At 33.1% G+C, this 24,532-nt stretch overlaps 1 protein-coding gene across 13 annotated transcripts in view; it reads right to left on the reverse strand.

Annotated features, from left to right (window-relative positions):
* LOC108970253 (dystonin) overlaps nucleotides 1–24,532 on the reverse strand; it is a 134,615-nt gene that overhangs the window by 63,129 nt on the left and 46,954 nt on the right. For 12 of the 13 annotated variants that reach the window (XM_018935531.1, XM_018935532.1, XM_018935533.1 and 9 more), the window contains 7 exons: nucleotides 20,445–20,615; nucleotides 13,541–13,820; nucleotides 8,421–9,334; nucleotides 7,456–7,824; nucleotides 2,436–3,354; nucleotides 636–1,266; nucleotides 432–567 (listed from right to left, as the gene is read on the reverse strand). In XM_018935531.1, coding sequence (XP_018791076.1) covers nucleotides 432–567; nucleotides 636–1,266; nucleotides 2,436–3,354; nucleotides 7,456–7,824; nucleotides 8,421–9,334; nucleotides 13,541–13,820; nucleotides 20,445–20,615 — 3,420 coding nt within the window. Of the gene's footprint in view, nucleotides 1–431; nucleotides 568–635; nucleotides 1,267–2,435; nucleotides 3,355–7,455; nucleotides 7,825–8,420; nucleotides 9,335–13,540; nucleotides 13,821–17,032; nucleotides 17,342–20,444; nucleotides 20,616–24,532 lie in introns of those variants that run through there. The other variant, XM_018935534.1, reaches the window with a different exon arrangement.

Raw genomic sequence — 24,532 nt, forward strand, 5'->3', positions numbered from 1 at the left:
AAAAAGTTAGTGCGCATTTGATGACCAGATTTTCAATTTTTTTAATACTCACAATATGTATAAATTTTTTAAGAAAAAAAGGTTCAATAAAATATTACTGAGAAAATTTTATTCAATGATTTCGATATTCACTTTGGTTGTTCTTATTATTTCGAACACGTCTGTAGGTAACTAAGCTAAATCACTCAAAAACTAATTTAACATGATAACTGAAACTTCCCAAGTAATTCATGTACAAATTTACAAAAAAAAAAATAATGGCTATTATGCTATGCAATTTATTAAAGAGCCATTAAGCCATGCCGCATTATTTAAACTCGTCATGTTTAGCATAATTTAATAATTGAAAATATATGCGTTTGCATATGAAAAATTAATCATAAAGTCTTCACTTTAAATAACGAATTTAAAATTTCTTTGTGTGTACTCACATCTAATTCATACGCTGAAGTCGCTGTCGGTAGTTCAGATAATTTTGCCGTTTGCCCATCTATCCAAGACTCTTCAACTTGAATGCCTGATTGGAGACTTTTTAATAAACCAATTGCTGCTTCGCAGGAACGCATTCTAATTATAGAATAAATATAAATATATTTATTGAAACAGAAACAAAAAAAGTTAACTTTCTTAATTACCTCTCAGCTATTGTATTACAAATGGTTACCCATCGTGTATTAAGTCTGCCAATATTGGTATGAAGACTCTTTAAATCAGTCAAAACCTTAGTTGGAACTCCCATTCGCCCTAATTGATCAGCTGCATCGTTCATTTTATCTATTTGTGGTTGATGTTGGCTAATTTGTTCTTGAATATCAGTCAATTGATTATACACTCTTTGAAGACCTTCAGCAGAAGATGGTAAAGCGGAATTAGCAGCCAATTTGCTTTCAGTGTCTGAAATAAAGTTTTCATTTTCTTCTAATCCCAAAAGGGATATATCTAACAACTTCAAACGGTCCTTATGTAAATCGCTTTGAGTATGTAATTCATTCCAAAGTTCTAGCAAATTATCGAGACTCTTTTTCAGAGCAGGCGTTTTGAGTGGAATATTTCTAAAAGTATTTTGAAGATGTTCTATTTCGGGATCAAGTTGTTTCAGACGACGTTCATAATCCTGGCGAATTTCCTGTACATGTTCTAAAGAATCCAAGTCACGTGGTAAAGGTGCCAATATAATTTGATCTAATTCGCGAGCCATATCTTCCAACTTTGATTTAATACTTATACATTCTTCAGTGAAAATTCGGCTTGCTTGTTTGCTTTCCTCTGAAACAGAATTATAAAATATTTATTTATAAAAATTTAGTAATATTGAACCTTTATAATTTTTCTTATGAAAGAAGTGCTTCATGACTGCTGTAAATGTGTTAATCAACTGACAAATAGATAAAAGTAAATCTAATAAATTTATAATGTTATTTCTCTAAATGTATAATAACTATAGAACTCTACGTCATACAAAGGTTTGCTTCTGCAGTTCTATTTGCTGCTAGCTATTGGAAAGAAGAAGATTACGGAGAAAAATAATTGACAAGTTACTCTTACATTGAGTGGAACACCGAAGATGTAAATAAGCAGAACCTAGCAGAAACTATGTAGTTTTAGTTAATCATATCATTATCACCATTTGAAAATTAATTAATCGAATTTTTATTTTCAAAGACTATGAACAAAATATAAGCAAATGAGTCAAATATCGCTTGTTTAGACATGTGTTTAACAGGAGTTTCTTTACATGGCAGTAGCTTCCTGTTAAGAGAAATTTCACTAGTAGCTCTATCTTATTTATACGCTCCCAACTTTTACTCTCTTTTTGCTCAGTTTTCGGATTAAGATTTCCAGCAGAAACTTTGCTAACTAGTGATAGTGATAGAAACGAACCTAAAATCATAAAGAAAATGTTTGAAGCATTTACGATATATGTATAACTGTCAACCCTCTCTACACTTAATAGCTTTACTGGTTTGAACTGTGGGGGAACGACGGAACGATATAAAAAAAAAAAAAACAATTAGTTTAATTATAGTTCAATACATATTTGACCACTCTAAACCTAAAATATAATTGACAGCATTTCTCAAACTTGGTCATACGCCCTCATCTTTACAAAATGTTTATTAAATGTTCACTACGGTTGATTTATTTCCAACTTAGACACAAAGACTGTATAGCATTTTCACCAATTTATACTCTAAATGTCCCCGAAATCAATTAGTAGACTCAAATGAGACATATTATTATTTTATTATTTTTTTTTTTGTACGAGGGGTATATGGATTTTGAATTCCAATTATGCCCATGAATTAAAATGATGATGTAATGCAAAAGTTATTAAAAGATATACTTAATTACTTATCATAACTGAAAACAGTATTAGAACGGCGTAAGTTATCAAAAAGGAATAAAACAAAAAAAAAATTAAATAGAAATCTTACCTTCTGCATTGGCACGCTTTTCAAATTCATCAAATAAACGGTTTACTTCATCCATTTCTCTCCTTAGACGTCTTAGCTGCGGATCATTTGAATCACCTTCACTAAGCAACTTTTCCGCGTCTTCATTTAACGCCCTGCGTATAGCGGACCGCTGATCTGACCCCATGGCCAAAAATTGATCAAAGTCCCAGCTTTTTACAACACGTATGGTAGCAAAAATCATATTTTGGCGAAGTCTCAGGTGTTTTTTCTGCCATAAATTGACTGTGCGATCAAATAATCGTTTTAATCGTTCAGCAGCTTCCACCGCTTCTTGATCTGGTGGCGGTATTAGCAAACAAGCACTTGGAATAGAGGCTTCTTGACCATTAGATGACCGTATTCTCCATTTAACACGTCCAGAATTATCTAAAAGTACACATTTTTCTCCTTTTTCTATCTGAATGTGGCCTTGTTGCTTGTATGCACAAATTGCTTGAATTGTAAATTGATTGTTCACTGGTTGGCGGCGTTTGTTTAGTGGAATAACAAACAATGCACGCTGCTGAAGATTGGATACAGTTTCACCAAATATATTCAACTCTTCTCTCAAATCCTGCATTCCGCGTAAAAGATTTTCACCTTGATCCAAACTAAAATCGGATTGAGAGTATTTACTATTAAGAACATCATCACGTTTAATAAGCCATTGTTCAGCGTCTTTTATTTCGGTGAAAAATTGATGATATTCAGTAGCATGTTTAAGGTGAACCTCTAAACATAAAGTCAATTGTAGAAGCCATGCCCACTGCTGTTGCAAAACAGTTAAGTGAGCCTCAATACATTTGGAAGCAGGATGTTGTTGGTTGAGCAGCGATTCCCCTCGATCAAGTATAGTGGCAAATTGTATTTCGCGTTTTTCCAATTCCGTCATTAAATTCTGAACAAATAAAAAATAATAGTAATAGTAAAATAAAGGAATCATGGCATTACATTCTAAAACTTATTTCGATATTTCCCTCATCCACACAAATGCTAATCTATCATGAGTAGGTTGTCTTTTATGTTTCGGAATTTGACAATCTGGAAATTCACAAATCGTAAAGTTTGACATTTTTTATGGTATGCATTCTCAGAACGTTTCCATATACGAGCGCTATTTGTTTTGTTTTCACTAACTTAAAATATTCCTGACTTGTTAAATGACTTATTATTCTCATTCGTAGAAAATAAACCAAGGTAAACATTTTTCCACACCTTGTTTTGGAGATACTTCAATTAGAGTGGCAAAAGTGCTTCGACAATTTCCTGAACGCGTTCAAAAATATTAGATCTTAATGAATAATATTCAGCAAAACAATCAGAGGTGTTGTGGAATCTGATAGTTGTCGGAATCAGWATTGAAACCGATCAAAAAAAAAAAAACAGTAGGTGTTATGACAATGTAACTCAAGTTATTCAGATATTATTGGTTCGATATTCGAAACAAAATTTGTGTCGGCTTTGGGTGTCACGGAAACCAATTTTATCGGTTTTGCTGTCAGAAACAAAAAAAGGAGATAATCGCATACAGATTTGAAATGTAAGTTAATAAATCAAGTTGTTTTATTGTTACGAATTGATTTATCTTTATTTCTATACATAGATGACAACATAAGAATAAAACACGTACTGTTCCAATAACTAAGCTTTTGGAAAAAATGCGGATATTTAAGGGAGGAGCTTAGTGCCTAAAAAATCGATTTTTTTGATGTTTTTTTTTTTTTGAGGGAAAGAAATAATTGATTAAATCGAAATTTCTAGGGTTAATAGTTATATATTTAAACATCATCCGCAAATTTCTTTGATACGAAATTTTTTACATTTTGCCTTTGGGAAGCAATTGTCAGATGCTTCTCGCATGTGCATATGCCAGACGGCGGGCAGGATGCAGGCCGACATTTCTAGCCGAAACAAAAAATTCAAAGAGATTAATATTATTTAATAACTTATGTTCAGATTAAACTGAAAATTTCAAAAAAAAAAAACAAAAGTAAAATTATAAATTTTTTTTAAATTAAAAAAACTGATTTTGGTTTAAAAAAAAAATACATATGTTCAAACTTAACCTTTCTTAGTGTTTTTACTTTCGATAGAAGATAATTTAATGCCAAAGATAATAAACTCTGCCCCAATTCCATATGACGTTCAGTTTTTTTTCTATCCTGCCGGCCAATTAAGAAAAATCGTAAAAATTAAAAACGAAATTTAACACCCAAAGACGTCTTTATTCATTCAATAAATGTCATATCTTAAAGTCTTTCTTTAATTCGGAATTCATTAACAATTTTAATAGGATTGCTTCCAAATGTATTCATTTGCAAGTTTTGTCACATTACAACAGCTGATTTGAATATTGGTTTTGCATATGTTCGAAAAGACAAAAATCCAATCAAATTCTGTGACGCCATTGAAAATCAGAATTGGTTTACAATTCTGACAGCTAAGCAATTCCGTCTTGGATTCCACAACACCCCTGAATAAATCAATTATCGATGATTAAAATTTGTTTTGTTCTCGAATCCCGAAATATAAAAGTCAACCTACGTACATTTCCATATCTTATAATATTTTGTGGCCACAAATCTACACAAATGTGTTCTTTCAGTTTCACTGGAGAGCACTTTAATAGCCTTGACAGACAGCAGCGTTAATCCGGATTAACTGCTCACTTAATCAGATCCAAATTTTGTAGGTGACAGACGGCAACTATGCGAGTTTTAAACTCTCGTAAACAGATGATTGTCATTTCATAATATTTTCAATGAAAGTGGATAGAAGATAAACACAGCGGTTGTTAGCCGACCAATTTTTACAAAACCATTATTTATTTTAAAAACATATCAACTCTTTTTTTATAACATATAGATTTGATAAATAGCTGTCAGTATCGCTTGATTTTAGTTCACAATAGATAAAATTAACCATTTTTAACAACGTTGCCAACGAAAATGCAGGTAATTCTCTACAATTTTGAGGATTAAATGGAAGTTCACTAACTCCTGAATTATTTAGATTTAATACAGTTCATTAATGCAGTTAATACAGATTAACGCTGCCGTCTGTCTATGCTATAAATGTTTGGATTGATTTGTGGTATAAATATAATTTTTTTTTTGTTAAATCTCTCAGGATATATTAGTCAAATAGCATACCAATTTGGTGTTCTTTAAATATCAGTACATAACAGATATTAATGTAATTTGCAATTTATATTTGAAAATTATTACAAAAGTAACTCAACTTATTTTATTTATCTATTTAACTGGTCACATAATCTAGTAAAATACTATAAGTCAAGTAATACTGTTAAGTTGTGGGGACGAATATAGTATTTGTCTCTCATAATTGAAGTTGAGATATTCTTTCAAAATACAAATATCCCTTGATAAAAATGGCTTAATAACTTTTAATTTAACAATACATATACTGCATTTATATTTACATGTATGTATGAGAGTCATGTTAGTTACGCTATTTATGGCCCAAGAACGGCTGATAACCCGATTTGGCTGAAAATTAGGGTGGGAGGTAGTTTAGAAACAAGGGTGGGACAAGATTTCATAAATAAAAAAATATATTTTTTCAAATCGATTCAAATTTGTACAAATTTCATGTAAGAACCATTTGAATAGAAAAAGAAAAAAACAACACATAGCTACTACTTAAGAACAGTAGAATTATTGTTTAAATATCTGGATTATATTATTATTGTTCTTAATGAAAAATGATTTTTTGTTTTCTTGGACAAATTCCATTTCATTTTGAACCGGCAAGGCATTTATAATATCATAACAGAATATTGATGTGTTGGAGCGTAAAAAGGGATAATCGTTTAAGGGACTACTTTAAAAATGCACTTTCTAAGTGTCGAAACCGTACACCAACGGCTTAGAGATGTGCGTTTATATTGAAGGCGACTTGCCAAAAAAGAAGGCTGCACGACTTCTTGGGCTAAAAGGTGTTATTGGCAACAGATTGTGGTCCGACAAAAAAAGCAAATTTAGTTTACTAAGCTCACAAAATTTGCTTTACGTGTGCGATTCAGGGGTAAAAAGTTACGGAGAAATGGTGTAGTAAAGAAAGTTAAATTTACTCAAAGTAAAATGATTTGGGGCTGCTTTTCATAAGATGTTTTAGGGTTGATGGAATAGCCTCAATTATTCTTATATGGATCCTACAACCTTCCTGGTGAATATGATCCTATTCAGTTCGAAGTGTTTACATGGTCAATACATTTAACGATTTAGCGACTCAGAACTTGGATTGTCTTGGAAAGTTTATCGAGTCAAACCATTGATCCTGAGCACTTATAGCACAAAACAAAGTGTGAAGTTGCTAAACAAAAGTCTACAAATAAAAGTTAATTGATGTTCTAGTGAATTCCGTGCCTTTACCATTCTGAAAGAGGAATTTCTTATTAAATTGAAATTTCTTCACTCATCTCACACTAGAATTTATCGTTTCGATTTTGAATTTGGCAATGAACAAAATCAGTAAAATTATTCAAAATGAATTGAATATTTTTGTAATACCTTCCTTCAAACTTACTTTACTTGGCGGTGTACCAACGGACGCCTGGAAATAATTCACAACCTTTCGCTTGCACCAATTATAAATTATACATGTCATAAACTTTGTCGTTTTTATTACTACAAACCCAACAAAGACGGACTAAGAACAGGAGCAATGACCTGAATGAATTTGTCTCTGAGTATTAAAAACATGAACGCCAACAACAACAAACATGTCACCATCACAACATGGTGTCAACAAAACATATACAAAATTAGACAGCAAATTATTTTTACAAACACTCAAAATGTGTTTTCAGAACAAAATTAGTTTTCCGCTACAAAAAATAAAACCATATTTTGCATTTAAAATAGAAAAAATGTAAAATCTCCATAATTATCTTACCTCGTTTCCGCTTCCAAACATTCGCTTGCATAATGTAAAAGCGAAAAATTAAATAGCAATTGCGTTTATTCAAATATCTTACCTCATAATAACGATGGACCGACGTTAAGTCCAAGTGCTTGTCTGTCCAATCTCTAGTAATTTCAACAAGTTCTTTTTCATTTAGCCATTGTAATTCTGCGGAAGCTTCGGTTAAGAAATTTTGAAGAGAGTCAAGATCCGAAAGCCGTTTTGTTGAAGTAGTGAGCAGTTCTGCATATAATTTTTGTAGATGATTAAGGCGTTGCTGGTAAAGTTTCAATTCATCCCCAGAAAATTTTGCTTGTTTGCGTTCGTCGTTTAAAATGTTGGAATGGAATTGGTCAATTATTTTATGATCTTCTTGCTGTCTTCCGTATTCATCTTTAACAGACGGTAGATCTGATCCATAATCTGCTGCATGGAGCTGTTTCTAAAATACACAATATAGCATAACTTTTTTATTTAGAATAGAAATATCAAACGTATAATATAAAAACATTACCAGCTTATGCATTTATGTTATTATAGAGCTTATTATAATAATTATCTAAATCGTAATACACATCTTAATAATTGACTGTAAACTTTCGAATGGTTGTAACGCCCTTCGTATGTAAAGAGATCTCATCTGGTATGATGAAGCCGGCGAACTTAAAATATTTTAAAATATTCATCTTACAAAATCAGGGTCAGATAAAGCCCGACATCACTTAAAAATATTTCCGTTTTGAAGTCATTTAAATACACAGCTAATAATAATTGATTCAAATCGCTATCTGTTGTCCGACCTGTCGACGATAAATTATATTTTGTAATCGTACATTAAATAACCAAATAGCGGGACATATAGTATTTTGTAACGCGTTTTTTTAATTATAAAATTTTTATTAATATTATATTTTCGATAGCACAAGAAACTTTTTCAGAAAAAACGCTTAAAATTGTTTAAGTATTGTAAAAATTTCAGGATAAGAGTATGATCTTTATAATAATTTAATCGTTAATGCTAGTTTATGATACACTTACCAATTTTAATTGACACCATTCTATGTGATCTTGTAAATCTCGGAAATGGGAATTCGTTTCAATCTGTCGCGATTCAATTATTGTGCGAGTTTGTCTTGTTACAGTCGTCTCATGAACTGGATATTTCAATCCGGTAAGCTTTTGTACTAAATTTGAGTTGAAAAGGGTCCGAAGATTCGTCCATCGTTCACGTAATTTGTTTACTTTACTGAATAACTCAGCACCATTAGTGTAGCGACCTTCATTAAGGACCATGCAATCTTGATGCATATTCTGGAGGGGTTCCTCTAAATGGCGTATTTCTGTTTCTAAGGATTCGACAACATTTTTAGCATCAATTGGATGCAAGCGTTCAATACGTCGAGATTCTTCATTTATAAGTGCCTCCAAATCTGTTATTTTAAGTTCACTATGCTTAATTTCCCTTTGCACTTTGTCCGCAAGTCGTTGTAGGCGCTCTAATCTTTCAAGCTCCTGTTGTAATATAAGCTCGCGATCAGATAGCGCTGATTGCATACGATACCATGCTTTTTCTATAGCTTCAGGGCGAAGATCAGCTTCAACATCAATTTCACCTATGCTTTCAAAGTAACGCTCTAATTCGTTATATATTTGTATCAGTTTTTGTTTTTCATTTTTACGCGCAAGCACTTCTTCATTGCGGAAACAATGTAAATCGTTTAATAGTCGCTTAATTTCAATCACTGTTGGGGGAATGGATCGCTCTTGCAAATAAGCGGTTTTTTCACGACACCAATATATAAATTGGTGAGCCAGATCTCGATACTCATGCACACGCCGCTGTGACTCCATGTCGAATAAGGGATGTATCGACGGAGGTTCCGGAAATACATCGTATAGGGATGATATATAAGTAATGAGAGATTTTTCATCAGGTTCATTTGTATCAACATCTATAAATAAAAGAATTAAAGATGTTTTTTAATTTAATTTTGTATTATAAAATATTAAAAAAAATAACACTGTTTTCAAATAATGTCTATTCATATAATGGCGAGAGAGAAAATTTACATTATAAGAGGATATCGACTACCTATATCAATTCAATCAGTGTGTATATATTATTATCAATCAACCCTTGATGAAGTACTATTTCGAAACATCAAAATCGGGAAACTCATCTTGGAAAACTTTATTGTTTTCCATTTTTTTGGTATTTCATTTTACGATTGATGTAAAAAAAAATTCAGCAATGCTGCGTTCTCAAGTATACATTGGATTAAATATCTTTCCGCAAGAGAAATCCTGTTGCAATACCACAGCAGGTATACCGACAACTAAAAGTATAATACACAAGCCTTTTGCAATAGACGTGCTATGCTCCGAATATTTTGTAATCCAAATATGATAGGTAATTGGTTATAAAGATATTTTTCGACCCTAACTTCATCTATTTTAAAAATTTTATCTGAAGTGAATGGCAAAGTACACAATTTATGGTATTAATTATACATACATATACAAATGTATTTAAATAAAAATTTCTTACGGAACAAGCGAAAAAGTGATGCTTTTAAGTTACTTGATCAATTTAAGCACTTAAGTTTGAAAATGGGCAATAAATATTAACTGAACCTAAAAACTGTTTTAATTTTCATTATTACTGGGTACATACGCCACTCAAGTGCAAGGTGACACAACTGACCATATTGTGACTTATACTGTGCAATTCAGATTATTTCAATTAAAAAATGTCATATCGTAAAAAATATTCATTAGAACTTATATCAAGTTCAACTATGATATATAATTATATTTAGTTAAAAAAAAATAAGTTATCTCTTTTAATCATTCTAAAAAGTTTTCTTCTATATACTTTGGTACATACAGTTGCAAGCAAAAGTAACTGAACATGCAGACGAAAGGTAGGTAAGAAGACTTAGAATTGCATCAAATCATGTTGATTACAGAATCGATTGCATATAAAAGAAAGTCGTGTTAGTAACTCTATTTATAACTCAAGAATGCCTGATCCGATTTAGCGGAAAATTGTTCCGAAGGTTGCTCAGAATCAAGGGATGGACATAGGATCTGTTTATGTTAGAATACATAAATTATTTTTTAAATCATTAGCATTTGCTCAAAAATTATGTTTGTAAAAACCATTTCAATATTTTTTTTTTTTTCATAAAAAAAATAATTATTATTATATATACACACATAGCTACTGTAAAGTACATGGATTATACTGATACACCGACCGACAAATTGGGTATAAAATTTTTCAGAAAACGAAAATCATTATAAGTAGCATAAATGAGTTGGAGTAGTATCGACCCGTTTTATCTAATAATTATTTGCATGCCATAAACCAAAAAAATGTTTCCAGGGTTTCATTCAGGTACGTCACATACAATCACCAATTATATGGAGCAAATTCAGCCGGATGTTCGAAAATCCTGGTAGTTATATGGGGAGGTCAAGTTGTTGCCCAATAATATTTTAGGAACAAAGATATAATGTTATGAGTAAAAAATGGTCTGTACTTTTCATTGGGATAACTTAAATACTGGCCGCTATATCCAGCATAAAATCACCTGGAAGTTGGAAAAATTTTATATAAGGTATATGAGGGAGAAGTATTGACCCGATTCAACCGATTTTTGATACACAGAAATACTACCATCAGGAAAGGTTTCTGTCTGAATTTCAATTGTATATGTCACACATTGATCGATATTTTCGGTCAAAAGTCAACTATAGATACTGGAGTTCACATATTTGGTAGAGACTTGAAAAGTTTTATTTGAATTTGCCATCTTATGGCATACTTTAATGGAATTATTTGTGTAAAGTTTTAGTGTTACATCAATTGCTTCCTGATTTGTGTACTGGACAATGAAAGAATCAAATGATATTTACATTTTGTTATAAGGGGAGTAGGCGTGGTTGTGGTCTGATTTTGCCCACACTCTGACATAGAAATATGAGAAAAATGCGAGTTAGTCTAAATCGATCGGTTGGGACCCGAGATAAGGACTGTACCGAAAAGAAACTGCACACTTTCAATTCAATATTTCTCATGAAGTAGCCGTTTGATCATATTGCGGTAAGTACCGTTAAAAAGCGTGATCAGTTCTGCTTCTATTGTTTTTTCTTTCTCCGTAATTTGTAATATCATTTTCGCGATAGATCAAATCAAAGAACACGTGCGTAGGCAAATTGTGCACAATTACTGCTTTGAAAAAAGCATTTCATACATGTTATAAATGTTTCTAAATTTAATAGGTTTTGTTCTTCACCGTATTTGTCTACAATTCATCGGCACTTATTCTTGGGGACTACCGTACATGTCACGTATCACGGACTTTAGACTTCTAGACAGCCAATCATCTGAAATTATTAAACCAGGAATATTGCTTTTAAGAAATAGCTGAGTGGAGTAAAGGAATTGGTGCTTGAGAATCAACGATTAACAGACAGAAATCGTACTGGCATCGTTGCATAATCGGAAGGATCAGTGAAAACCATTTTAAAAGACCATTTGGGTTTAGAAAAATTAAAGCACGATTGGCTCCACAATCTCTTAATTTTTTAGAGAAATAGCGTCGCGTCAACTTCTATGAAGCAATGCTTTCCATCTACCAGGATGTCATGAACGGTATTATTACTGGCGATGAGTCTTGGATCTACGCTTACGACCCGAAAACAGACGACCAATAGGCCGAATATCGTGGCAAAGATGAGTCATATCTTAAAAACCACACCAAAAAGTAAGTTTATGTTGACAGTTTTCTTCAATTATCGAGGTGTGTTGCATTCCGAATTCCTTCCGACCCAAAAAAAAAACTGTAAACAAGAATACTATCTGAGTGTTATGCGTCGTTTGCGGAAAACTATTCGTAAAAAGAGGTCGGAATTATGCCGGCAAATTTTGGTTTTTGCGCCAGGATAATACACCGCCTCATACTGTATTAATTCTTCGTGAGTGAAGAAACGTTGAGTCACCCATTGCATACTATTCCAGAAATTGTTAGCAACTTAGCAACTGTTTCGAGAATTCTAAAAAAAGTTGGCATAAGTGTATTGGGGCCAAGAGAGATTAATTACATAGATTTTGAAGAATAAATTAAAAATTTAAAAACTATGAAGAAAGTTTACTATTTTGTGATCAGAAATAATAGTGTATTAGAAGCCAGAATAGATTTTAGGTTACGAAAGATACCAAAAGGTTTTAATAAAAAGAAATGTGAGAACTATACTGCTCCTATTGACATATGTAAGGTGCGTTCCAAAATAAACAGGACTTCAAAAAAAAAAAAAACCAGAACAAATACAATATTTTCATATAATACATTCAATACAGCTTTTTGCACGTTAGACGGTATGGCCGTCAGTATGCCATTGCAAGCCTTTTGAATGGCCTCTACGTCTGCATAAGTGTTCCTTTCATGGGCAAATGCATTTTTCCGAAAAGGAAGAAGTCACACGGTGCCATATCAAGTAAATATGGGAAGTGGTTAATGGTTAAATGTGATTTTTGGTCAAATAATGGTGGATTACAGCAATTTTTGGTCGTCACTCAATTTGTGCGCAACAAACCGAGCACACACCTTTCGTAAGCCCAATTTCGGCTGGTTTTTGATGAATTCACGCACAGTTTCGAAGGAATTTCCGCTGATCACGGATTTTGATTGGCCCACATGTTGATCGTCATGCGTTCTCTCACGACCACTTTGAAAACGTTTAAACCACTTGTGCACCCACTTTTTGCACCGATAACACAAACATACTGACACTTAAAACGCAATAACTTCACTTCCAATCTATGAAATGTCATGAACAATCGATAAAGACAGCAGATTCTAACGCACCAGTCGACATATAGATGGCGGCACCAGGTGGCGCTAGATTCAAAAAGTCCTGTTTATTTTGGAACGCACCTTGTAAGAGTAGAAAAAACGTACGTTTTGTTAGGTTATATTATCAAACGTGATGAGACGTTATCATATTTAATACGGTTTTTTTATATGAAATTAATTTTGAAAATTTCCTTGTTGTTTTGAAGACCCTTCATTTTTGTTTGTATTCTGTTTATACTAAAAATCTACTATAATGAATTTGAATAGATCAGTTTTAAAAATTATACTAATATTTACCTTCAGGATCCAAAAGACGGGTAACGCCATATTCTTTTTCCACAATATGAAACGCTTGTTCCAGACGTTCCCGTGGTCGATCCATTCTTGCTTTCCGCCAATCAAGCAAATCAGGTCTATTGCGATGAACTAGAGCAGAAAATGCCAATCCATCTCGCCAGGATGTGGTGAAGTCGTTCACACGCACTCCCGGATAACGTAGAGTCGAACGACGAGCCCAACGCAATAAAGCCTCTCGTGCGGACAAATTATCATCTTTACCAACAACAATATCCGAAATCTGTGAAAAATAAAAATACGATATTCTAAATTAATATATATTCGAATAAGTATATTTGAATTAATTTTATTTTACTGAAATTATTAGAAACGACGAAACTTCTCATCAGATTGTTCTATTTTAAAAGCGAGGAAATGTAATTTATTTTAGAAGAAAAATTCCCCCTTGAATGGAGTTTGAAATTGGCTTCATATCATTATATAGTTTTTGTCGAGGATATCATCTTAAATTATGAATGAACTATTTCTCAACATTGTAGATATTCTGCTATTTTTTTTTTGGATTGTGTAAAAAAGACTTCTTAGTACTTTCTGTAGGAATCAAGGAATAACTATGCAAATTTTCAAGTCTTTCTGAGCTGTGGTTCGGACATTGTACGGGCACATAGCGAAATAGCGTTTCATTTTTATATATTATATAATATTAATATGTATAAATAAATCTTGGACTGGATAAAGTAAATTTTATTTGTTAAATATCGACGAAGACATAATAAAACGGTGCGGAATAGTGTTGCACCGCTTATATTTAACACAACTTTTTTCTTTCTTACATATATGTATATGTTATATTTTTAGGAATCTGCTACTTTGATCAGATTGAAAGGTGAATTTTTATTTTTTCTTCGCGTGCTTTTCGAATCCCTAAAATTTTTATTTCTGTATGTTGGTAGTACTGTTAGTGACATCTTTACCAAATTTCACGTCAAAATATTCATTATTATTTAAGATATTTTGTGAAAATTCGTTGGCATAAGTGTAATGCAGTGGGAAGGGATTACTTTAAAGGAAATGAAATGGACTAAATTTGTCCTTCAATTTAATCACGGCAGTAAATCTTTAAAGTTGAAGAAAATAAAAAGAAGAAATGAAGTACTAAGTTCGGACGTTATCGACATTTAATAGTTTCGCAATTGCAAGGATCAATGCCGGGGAATAAATTCAGGTGTTGACAAAACTTCATATTAAACAAGAAAATAGTTGATATCGGCTCAACCGAAATTTTAATACTCTTCAATGGTGCATTTCTTATAGCAATTATCCCTGTAACTAAATCTGAAAACGTAAACCCGCAGCCCGAATCAGCCGATACGACCTTTCTTATGAGAGCGCAATGTAAATGATTAGTCAACCCTTCTACCGCTTTATCGTACGATACCGCAGAATTTCCCACGATTTGGATTTTTTCCTTAGAAATGAGTCAGCTTATTACTCTTTCACCACGCAGGGTTGCAAGTCTCAATTTACTGTAGTAATTATAAAAATTGTTTGAAATTTTCTTAAACTAACTCAGAATCACGAGTCGATTGCTATTATTTATAAATATATAAACTATTTTTAACTTTTGACACATTTTGCTCGCTAGCTAAGGACGACAGCTGAGGAAGGGAGTAGCGTTTTTCACTGTTCCTGCTATTAGTCACATTGTTTACTACAAACTAAGTTCTTGGAAAATAACGTATGCCAAAATTCATAAATATAATTTATCAATAACGATATACACAAAATTTAAGATATAGACTATAAAGACCTATAAAATTTGCTGCTTGATTTATTTATTTAGTGCCTAAACACTAAAACTGTGTTAAGCTTTTAACATCAAAGTTATATAGAGATTGGGCGTAGTTATCACCCGATCTAATATATTGTCAATTGGGTACCCAGCACCAAATTACACTTTTATATTTTTATTTTTTGCCTAGTTAGAGCTTTACTGATCAAATTGAGAGGTGAATTTTTTTCATTTCATCTCCTTCAAAGTAATCTCCACCCGCTGCAATACACTTATGACGAACTTCCAGACATCTTGGCACCTAAAAAAAACCTCCGTAATGATGGCCATCAGAGCCTTCTTCGATTCAGCTTTTATATTCTCAATTGACTCAAATCGGTGTCCTAGGAGTGGTCATGTAAATTTGCTGAATAGCCAGAAGTTACACGAAGATAAATCAGGCGAATGCGGTGGTTTCGCCACGACATTAGTTGAAAATGTGGCGAAATGATCACGAATAACCATTGCAATATTAGATGGTGGATCAATAAATTTAGACATAGTAAATATCGAAGAATTCACTTTTAGAGCCTCACAAAACGACGCGTATCTCAAATACTAATGAATATATTGACGTGAAATTTAGCATAGATGTCACTAACAGCACTACCAACTTACAGAAAAAACGTATCGATTCGAAAAACAAGTGAAGTATAAATTAAAAATTCACGTTTCAATTTGATCACAGTAGTTTCCATATCTATTTCGATTGGTACTGGAACGTGACATTCTTTTCATATTCCTATGTTACGCTGTGAAAATAAGACAACGGACAATAACCACGCTTACTTTCCATATAGCACAACTTTAAATTCCAATTGATTCTTTTATTTCCAGTAAATAAATCAAGAATCACTTATTGTAATGAGATTAAACTTTGCACGAATAATGCCTTCAGTGTATTCCACTTTATGACAAAAAAAAAAGTTCAAATCCAACCAAAACTGTGTAAGACCGTAGGAACAGAATATGTGGTCCCCAGTACCTATAATTGACTTTTGTTGGAAAATATCGGTCAAGGTGTGAGATATGCAATAGAAATTCAGATATAATCCTATTCCTGCTGTAGTAATTCTGTGTATCCAAAATGGGTGGAATCGGAATCAATTTGGAAAAACTTCACCTAGCCCCCTAATGCCAGGCTTTTTGACCATCCGGCTGCTCAAGTGTGACAGTATACTATATTTTGCAATTTCTTCATAATTCACTACAACAATATTCTTTCACAACTTTGACAAATTGTTTAACATAAAATAGCTCGATCATGTATTAAATCTCCGGGTTCATTTATTAAAATAACTTTTGTGAAGATGTTTCACTCTCTTAATCACAACTGTACCGATATCTGGGTATTTGACGGCATCATTGTTTCTGAGTAATCCAAGCGAATTACTTTATAAAACTAATAAAGTAATATATTAAAATGATGTCAAATATAGTATATTATCATCATTAATAAGTTCCTAAATAACATTTATCCGTCTATCAAAAAGTTAATTAACGCAACTCTAATTCCCAACATATAGTAGCGACCCCCATTTTAAAAAATTTGTTATGTATTATTAAACATCATATTATTTAATAGCAAACATTTAACATCAGGATTACACTATACTTTTGTCGTTAAAACTAAACTGATTACCATTAATAATATATTTTACCCTTATATTCGATTCTTGGCAAATAGCTCTTGTCTTCAGTGCTTTATGGGCATTTTTTAACCCAAAATGTTTTGGTTTCGTGGTTCTACCGAAAGCGGTACGATTTAATATGGTCACCTTACGAATTGAACACACAGTAATACGACATGGTCCATTTTCAGATCGTTTAATAAGCCGACTACTATCAATACTTTGGCCAAATATTTCTGTCGTTGTACATTTGTTCTGGATAGCATATTTAGGAACATTCGAAACAGGTTCCAGCGGCTGAGAATTATCTCTTTCTGTCATCATTTTTAAATGGGCCAAATTCGTTGATACTCTGAGAAAATTCAGGGTCGTGTATATTTTTAGTATTCAAAACTTCTGAATTGATTGGTGAAACAAAATATAATTTTTAAGTGCATGAGTTAAGGCCTCTAAAATAAGACGATAGATTGATTTAAATAACTTAATAATTACTAAACACTTTATTAAAACTCTCCCAATAAAAACAAATCAAAAAATTCTGTGAACTTCTACTAAAAGTAAAAATCTATCTGGTGTAAATTGCTCTCCGTTATGCAACACATTTTTGTTTTTTTAATTGGAAATATATAGTAAAAAATTTGGCTAGTCAAAATTTTTGTTTGAAAATCGTTAATTAAAAAACAAAAAATTCTTTGTTATCCTATAACTTTGAAATAAAAGTACAGTATTTTTCTATTAAAGAAAGTTAAAGTTAAGTTTCCGATGTCAGCGTAGAAGTCGGTTTATTATGAAAGCGAGCTACAAGCTAACAAGCTTTGAGATATCTGGCAAAATACTCTTTAATATTTCTTATTTTTATATATCCTAAGAGGGGCAGTTAATCGTTAAATATCGAATTAGTTTCTATATTACTTTATTTTGGTGCTGAAAGTTTCAACAGTTATACATCACAAGTAATTAAACAATAATGTTATTTTTTGCGTTTTCGTATTGATAGTCAATTTCAATAATTTGTGCACTCTTTATTCAAATAAAGAAAAAAATATCCTTAAAAATGATTTTCAAAAGAGGAAGAAAGCGTCAGTTAAAAAACTATCCGCTAAAGCACTTAGTCAGTTCAATATGTTGCGCTGGTTTACTAATAACTGAAACAAAAAATGCTTGTACACATATCAATGCACTTCGTCTAAAATACAGGTACAAAAATACCATATTTGAATTCTATCACTCTGATCACTGCGCTCTTCACACACACCTACATAACGAACAAAACGTTGTATACCGCTCTGTTAGCTAAAAGAGAATTAAACTGGTTTACTCTTAACCACAAATCTATGCTAATATATACCAATACTCTCTTTTACGCTGCTGGACTGAAGTATTATCAAATAGACATAATAATGCTCCAGTAATTGCAGCTGACATTAATTCACTCAGAAAGAACCTTTAGGACGAAATTATTCCACAAGATAACATTGATAAAAGGATTACTAAGAAACAAAATATTACACTGTCGCATTAAAAAATTTAAATATCCTCGGTACTTTCCATAAGGTTAACAGGAATATTTATACCGTATAAAATTGCTTCCAATTTTTACCATGTTTATAAGGCATTTTAAATTTCAAAAAAACCCTAATAGTACGAGTATATGTAATAGCATTTTCAGACCGACACAAGAATCACAAGATTTCGGCTGTTGAGTAGTTTATCCCACTAATCTTTTAAATTTAAAAGATTTCGCTATACAAAAATGACAGTTCTTAATCTCGTCTCCGAGGTGATTTGAATCTAATTCACGTGAAAATCGATTACATTATCAAAGCCGATTTAGACACTACAAAGAGAAAAAAATGTAAACAAATCTCAATCTCAATTCACTTGATAATCGACTTCCCAAATAAAAACAAAAAAACGTCCATTATATGAAAAATATTTAAAAGAAGACGGTTTTTGTAACAAAATACTATATAAGAATGTTTTCTTTTAATAAATATTAAGCGATGTGAATTCTTGAATGGCAAAAACATCTGTTTAATCATCTGTCCAACGGCAGTGAGAACGGACTTGATTAGTGAAGAAATTAAATGTAATCTAATCACTTAAAATTTTTAGTGGGAACATATGAGAACATGTATAAAAATTTTAAAGATTTGAATAACGCATTTTAATTATCTTATTTTCAGGGACTTCTAAACATGAATTCGCCTTTACGTAGGATGCAAAAAAGTTACCTATGTGATGCTATTGCGAGAATTGAAAAAGTATTAAACACCTTCGAGCTGCAATGAGCCGATACATATGCATCACGAGTAAATGGTCTGTATACATCAACGTAAAGTAAACACAAATCATGTTTTTGCATTATGTGTTTATTTGGTGTGGGTTAAGCGTAGGCGATAAGGTAAAATGATACGTAGGCAAACTTGAAAGTCGTTGTTTTTCGTTGTTAAATGAATTAATAAAATTGGAATATTTTTTAGAAAATTGTTGTAAAAACATGACACATACCTATATATAAGTATAAAAATGGTTGCAAAATCAAATCTAAAAAATTTAACGTGGGAGCAACGAAATAATATTAACTTAAAATTCACTTTACCCACACTTTTTCTGTAATAAAATTATTAACATTCAAACTAGTTTATAACGATATATATATATGTATTTTACAAATTATATTTATTTATTAATAACAAATATATAGCTTCTGATTTCAAATATACAATAGAAGGTCACACTCAAAGTTGATTTGAAGTGTTATATTGATTTATACTCCATTTGAAAGGAAATATTTTTTATACATATGTAAGTAATAAATTCATTCTTATTAAATTATTTTCCTAAAAATTTTAAGCCAAATACAAAATATAATAGAAATAATAAGAATATTTAAATGTTTTTTGTTTTTGTTATAAAGATGTACTGCCACCAGGATTGTGCCGACATGTAAAAACACCGTGGGAAAAAAGCAAATAGAGCCCAGTAACACGAATTCACATAAATCTGCACAGTGTTAAACCGTTTTCTTCTGCATAATGACAAATATAGATAACTGCAGGTAAGACTTACAACAATTGGAGGCTCCACGGTATGAGATACTGGAAGAGGTCTCGGCAGTCAGGCAGCTTAACTACGTAACAAAACTCCCTCTGGCATTGTTAAGGACCAAAACTAAGTGTGGCTCACGAGCCTACCAAAGTAACCTAACTTAACCTAAAGTGAACAATTTCAACTCTTCGAAATTCGTGTATTACAAATTCCGGTAAGTTTTTCTTGTATTTAATCTTTGAAACAAATTTTGTTTCGTATAAAATGAACAATAATTTTATAAAAAAATGTAAATATTTAAAAATTTCTAAAGAAAATTCTTAAAAGAATATTAAATCGACGATTACAAAAAATTATGCTATAAATCGGAAGAGCTTTTCATCGTACTTACTTGGAAATGCAAGATGATAGTCCAAATGAGACCAAGGGTCAGTTTGGGATTGCCATCAACAATATCTTCAGCTCGGATGTTAACTAACTTAATTTTTTTGTAACGAAGAAAATCAAGGGCCATTTGGGCATTTTGCAACATATGAAAACGCATTTTTCCTTTTTCACGTGGCTATAAAATAAGAAAAAATTGCATTATTTATGAAACTTTAGTAAATTGAATATAATGAGTTGAAAAATGTGCAATGCATATACATATTATTTATTTCTAAATATATAATTAATGTGAAACAAAATAAAAAATTATGAATTTTAAGGGTAAAACATTTTGTGATTAGAATATTACAACATGTTAAATTACTTTCTATTATCGTTATCAAACGACGAAATAATTTAACGCTTCCGACCCGGATGACATTACAGTGATCAAATTGAAAGGTGAATTTTTAATTTATACTTCGCGTGTTTTTCGAATCGGTAAATTTTTTCTTCGATTTTTACTATGTCTGAATTTATGCACCATCTCATTCTGCATAGGTTATTCGTGATAATTTCGCCACATTTTCAACTAATATCGTGCCGCAACCACCGCATTCGCCTGATTTACCTTCGTGTAACTTCTGGGTATTCAGCAAATTCACATGACCTCTCCGAGGATACCGTTTTCAATCAATTGGGGAAAGCTGAATCGAAGAAGGCTCTGATGGACATCACGACGAGGATTTTTCCAAGTGCTATGATGACCGGAAAATTCGTTGCCTTAAGTGCATTGCAGCGGAAAGGGATTACTTTGAAGGAGATGACATGTACAAAATTCACCTTTCAATTTGATCACAGTAGTATATGCACCACCTAAAGTTTAAACATCTCTAAAAATGTCTAATTCAGTGCTTGATTGTAGAAATACCACATCGTCTTCAACTCATTTACAGCGATTGGTCGATTTGTCGAAAATGAACGAGATGTGCAGTGAAATCAATAATTGTATGGATTGTGCAATTTTTCAAAAAAATTTAATCATCGAGTTTTTTTTATTACCGACTGGATTCGCTAGAGGGCGTTCCTAGCTAACTAAATTCTGTGTTAAACTCGGTGAATCTGCGACAGAGACGTTTGGTATGACTTTTTAATAGAGCGAGGAAGAGGTCGCTAATGAAGACCGTGCTGGGAGACTTCAAACAAACACCGACAATGTGACTCGTATGCGAAAAGTTTTGAACTTGTACTATCGACTTAGTATTCGTTTAATTGCCCAGATGTTAAATTTATCAAAATCTGTGGTTCATGGCATTTTGAACATGCGCATGGTGTGTGCGAAGATGATACCAAAAGCGCTCACTGACGACCAGAAAATGCGTCAGGCGGAAATGTGCCAAGAAAATTTGAACATGTGTGAAAGTGAATTTTTGAATAACGTAAGCAGAGGTGATGACAGTAGTCATGGATCGTTAGATGAAAGGCAAACATTTTGAGTAGACAGAGAGGATTCAAATAGCATGCCACTCGGCTCTCATGGCTATTTCGGAAAATGCCTTGGAAATCGCGCTGGCAGCGCTGCATCGACGCAGGAGCCTATTTTGAAAGATTTAAAAAGATTTTAACGATTGGTTCAATACATTTTTTTAAATCAACTCAGTCCTATTACTTTCCGTACAAACCCTGTACATAAAGTATCGTTTAATATTTCTGTCATTTGCGTTTACAACACTGTTCTTTGTGAGAGACGACGCTGGCAAAGTTAAGTGCTTTATTGGTTTTTCAAAGTGCTTTCCAAGTTTTTGTAAGATATTTAGAGTGAGAATATTTAAATATAGGGGTATTTCAACTTATTTACCTTTTATGACTCGGCTAATTCCGCTCGTTCGCGGATTGCGCCCCTCGCGTCGGTTGGGCAGGAGGAGGGTAATCGGTGGGTATTATTATTATTATTATAAAAATACTTTATTTTGTGCTTAACGTGATTTCCTAAAATTTTGTTTTCTTAGAAAATGGATCCTGAATAAAAAATAGATAATAATAGCGACATGGAAGACTTTTGTGAACGAAGCTCTGACGAATTCATACCAAGGGGTGCCTCAAGCTCCAACAAAAACAGGGATTCAGCTGAATAATAGGGGATCGGGTGTTTGAGGCTTCCTCGGAAAAAAATGAAGGCATTCATATTTATGAAATTGCACAACCTAACCTAAAAAGAAATAACAGAGACCAATGCGGATGAAATGAAAACAGTTGTTGGATACATGTTGTAATATGCTACAATCAACTTTCATCTCTCAAAGATTACTGCTCGCTTGGTAATCAGACAGTGAAAGACTCCAAAAACTTACAACTAGATAAGCCACAGAATAGTATCAAACTATGTTGATGATTTGGTGGAATGTTTGAAGAAAACTAAAGAAATGCCGACAGGATAGTATGTATCAAAGCATTAATAAACAAATAAAGAAGTTCAAGGGGCGCGGCACTTTAAAGAAGTGCATGCCTGTTAAACGTGGTATAAAATGTGGCTCATACCATGGAAAGGAACTTCAAAAAGAAACTGGAACATTAGGAGTGGAAGTTGTGCTCAAATTAACTAGATTATTGGCAGAATAGATCGTATTGTACTTCGATCGCTTTTTTACATCTGTTAATTTATTGGACACTATTTCCTTTCCAGCCGTTGGCACTATTATGGCAAAGAGGAAAAATATGCCTACATTTTCTGGCAACGAATTGAAAAAATGTGGAACGGAGTTCAAGTGAACAAGACACCAATGAAGTCTTGGTACTGAGAAATTGTCATCAATCAAGAGTTATTAGCGTTACAAAATCACTGAAAACAGGCGAAACAGTTGATGACCACTGTCACTAATGCTTCTAATTAGTAGAAAATTTTATGCGGATAATACAATGATTTACCACCACCCATCAGGCCACCTGATTCTTGTTTCCAAGATTTTCATTTAACAATAACTTACAAATTTCCTTAATAACCTACTTCAAAACTTTTGTTTCAACATTGCTCGTTGAAAGCCGGGTCGAAAGGGTCAAATTTCTTCATTCTATATGATTGATGCGATGCAACTGTATGCTCTACCAAAAGACGCGAAAACGAAATTCGTAAAGCAATTTGCAAGAGCAGTGTCGGGAGTGCATCACCTAATGCACAAGCAGCAAACCGATTCTTTCCCTTGGAAACTGTAGAGTCACCAAATTTGCGGATGAAAACGACGAACCTGTTCTTCATTGGAAAAAATAATCATTCGCACTTACGTAGCGAAAAAAGCTGATTTTTAAAAAAATAAGAATTACTAACAAATGGTCCCGATAATCACATATGGGGCGGTAGCCTGGGCCTCAGTAGCGTTACAAAAATCGGTTAGGACAAAACTACCGAAGCTGCAGAGGCTGGCCTGTGTCTGCATGACGGGCGCAATGCGAACCTGTCCAACGGCGGCACTGGAGGTTCTTCTTGAATTTACTCCGCTTCATTTGGTCATCGGTCTGGTAGCCAAACACACTCTTCTGCAAATAACGGCAGAGGGGTGTGGAAAAGGAAAAATAGTCTCATTCCAGAGAATGGAGAAGATAAGTGGCAAGTTACCACTGGTCCTCCTCCCGAGGGATAGTACWACTAAAAAGGTTAACCTCAGGAAGAGGTTTAAGGTTACCCTCGGCAGCAAAGACGATTGGAACGACTCCAACCTCGAGCGGATGTTGAGGAACAGTACTATGCGGTGGTACACAGATGGCTCTAACATGTCGGAGGGAATCGGCGCAGGGATTGTGGGCCCACGCACTAGGCTCCYMGTACCCAWGGGTGAGTTCCCGAGCATTTTCCAGGCAGAGGTTTATGCTATAAGCCGGTGCATAGAAATAAACCTCCATCGCAATGAGCGTATAGCCATTCTTAGCGATAGTCAAGCGCCGCTAAAGGCGATCTCCTCTTACGAGATCAAGTCGCTTCTAGTGCAGGAGTGCAGGGAGAGAAACCAGGTACACCTGATGTGGGTGCCTGGTCACAAAGGTATAGCCGGCAATGAACTGGCGGACGAGCTCGCCCGCTCCGCAGCCTCCACCAGGATGGTAGGACCCGAACCCTTTACG

The sequence above is a fragment of the Bactrocera latifrons genome, unplaced genomic scaffold (genome assembly GCF_001853355.1).
Source record: "Bactrocera latifrons isolate USDA-ARS-PBARC rearing strain unplaced genomic scaffold, ASM185335v1 scaffold_293, whole genome shotgun sequence".
Lineage (NCBI taxonomy): Eukaryota > Metazoa > Arthropoda > Insecta > Diptera > Tephritidae > Bactrocera > Bactrocera latifrons.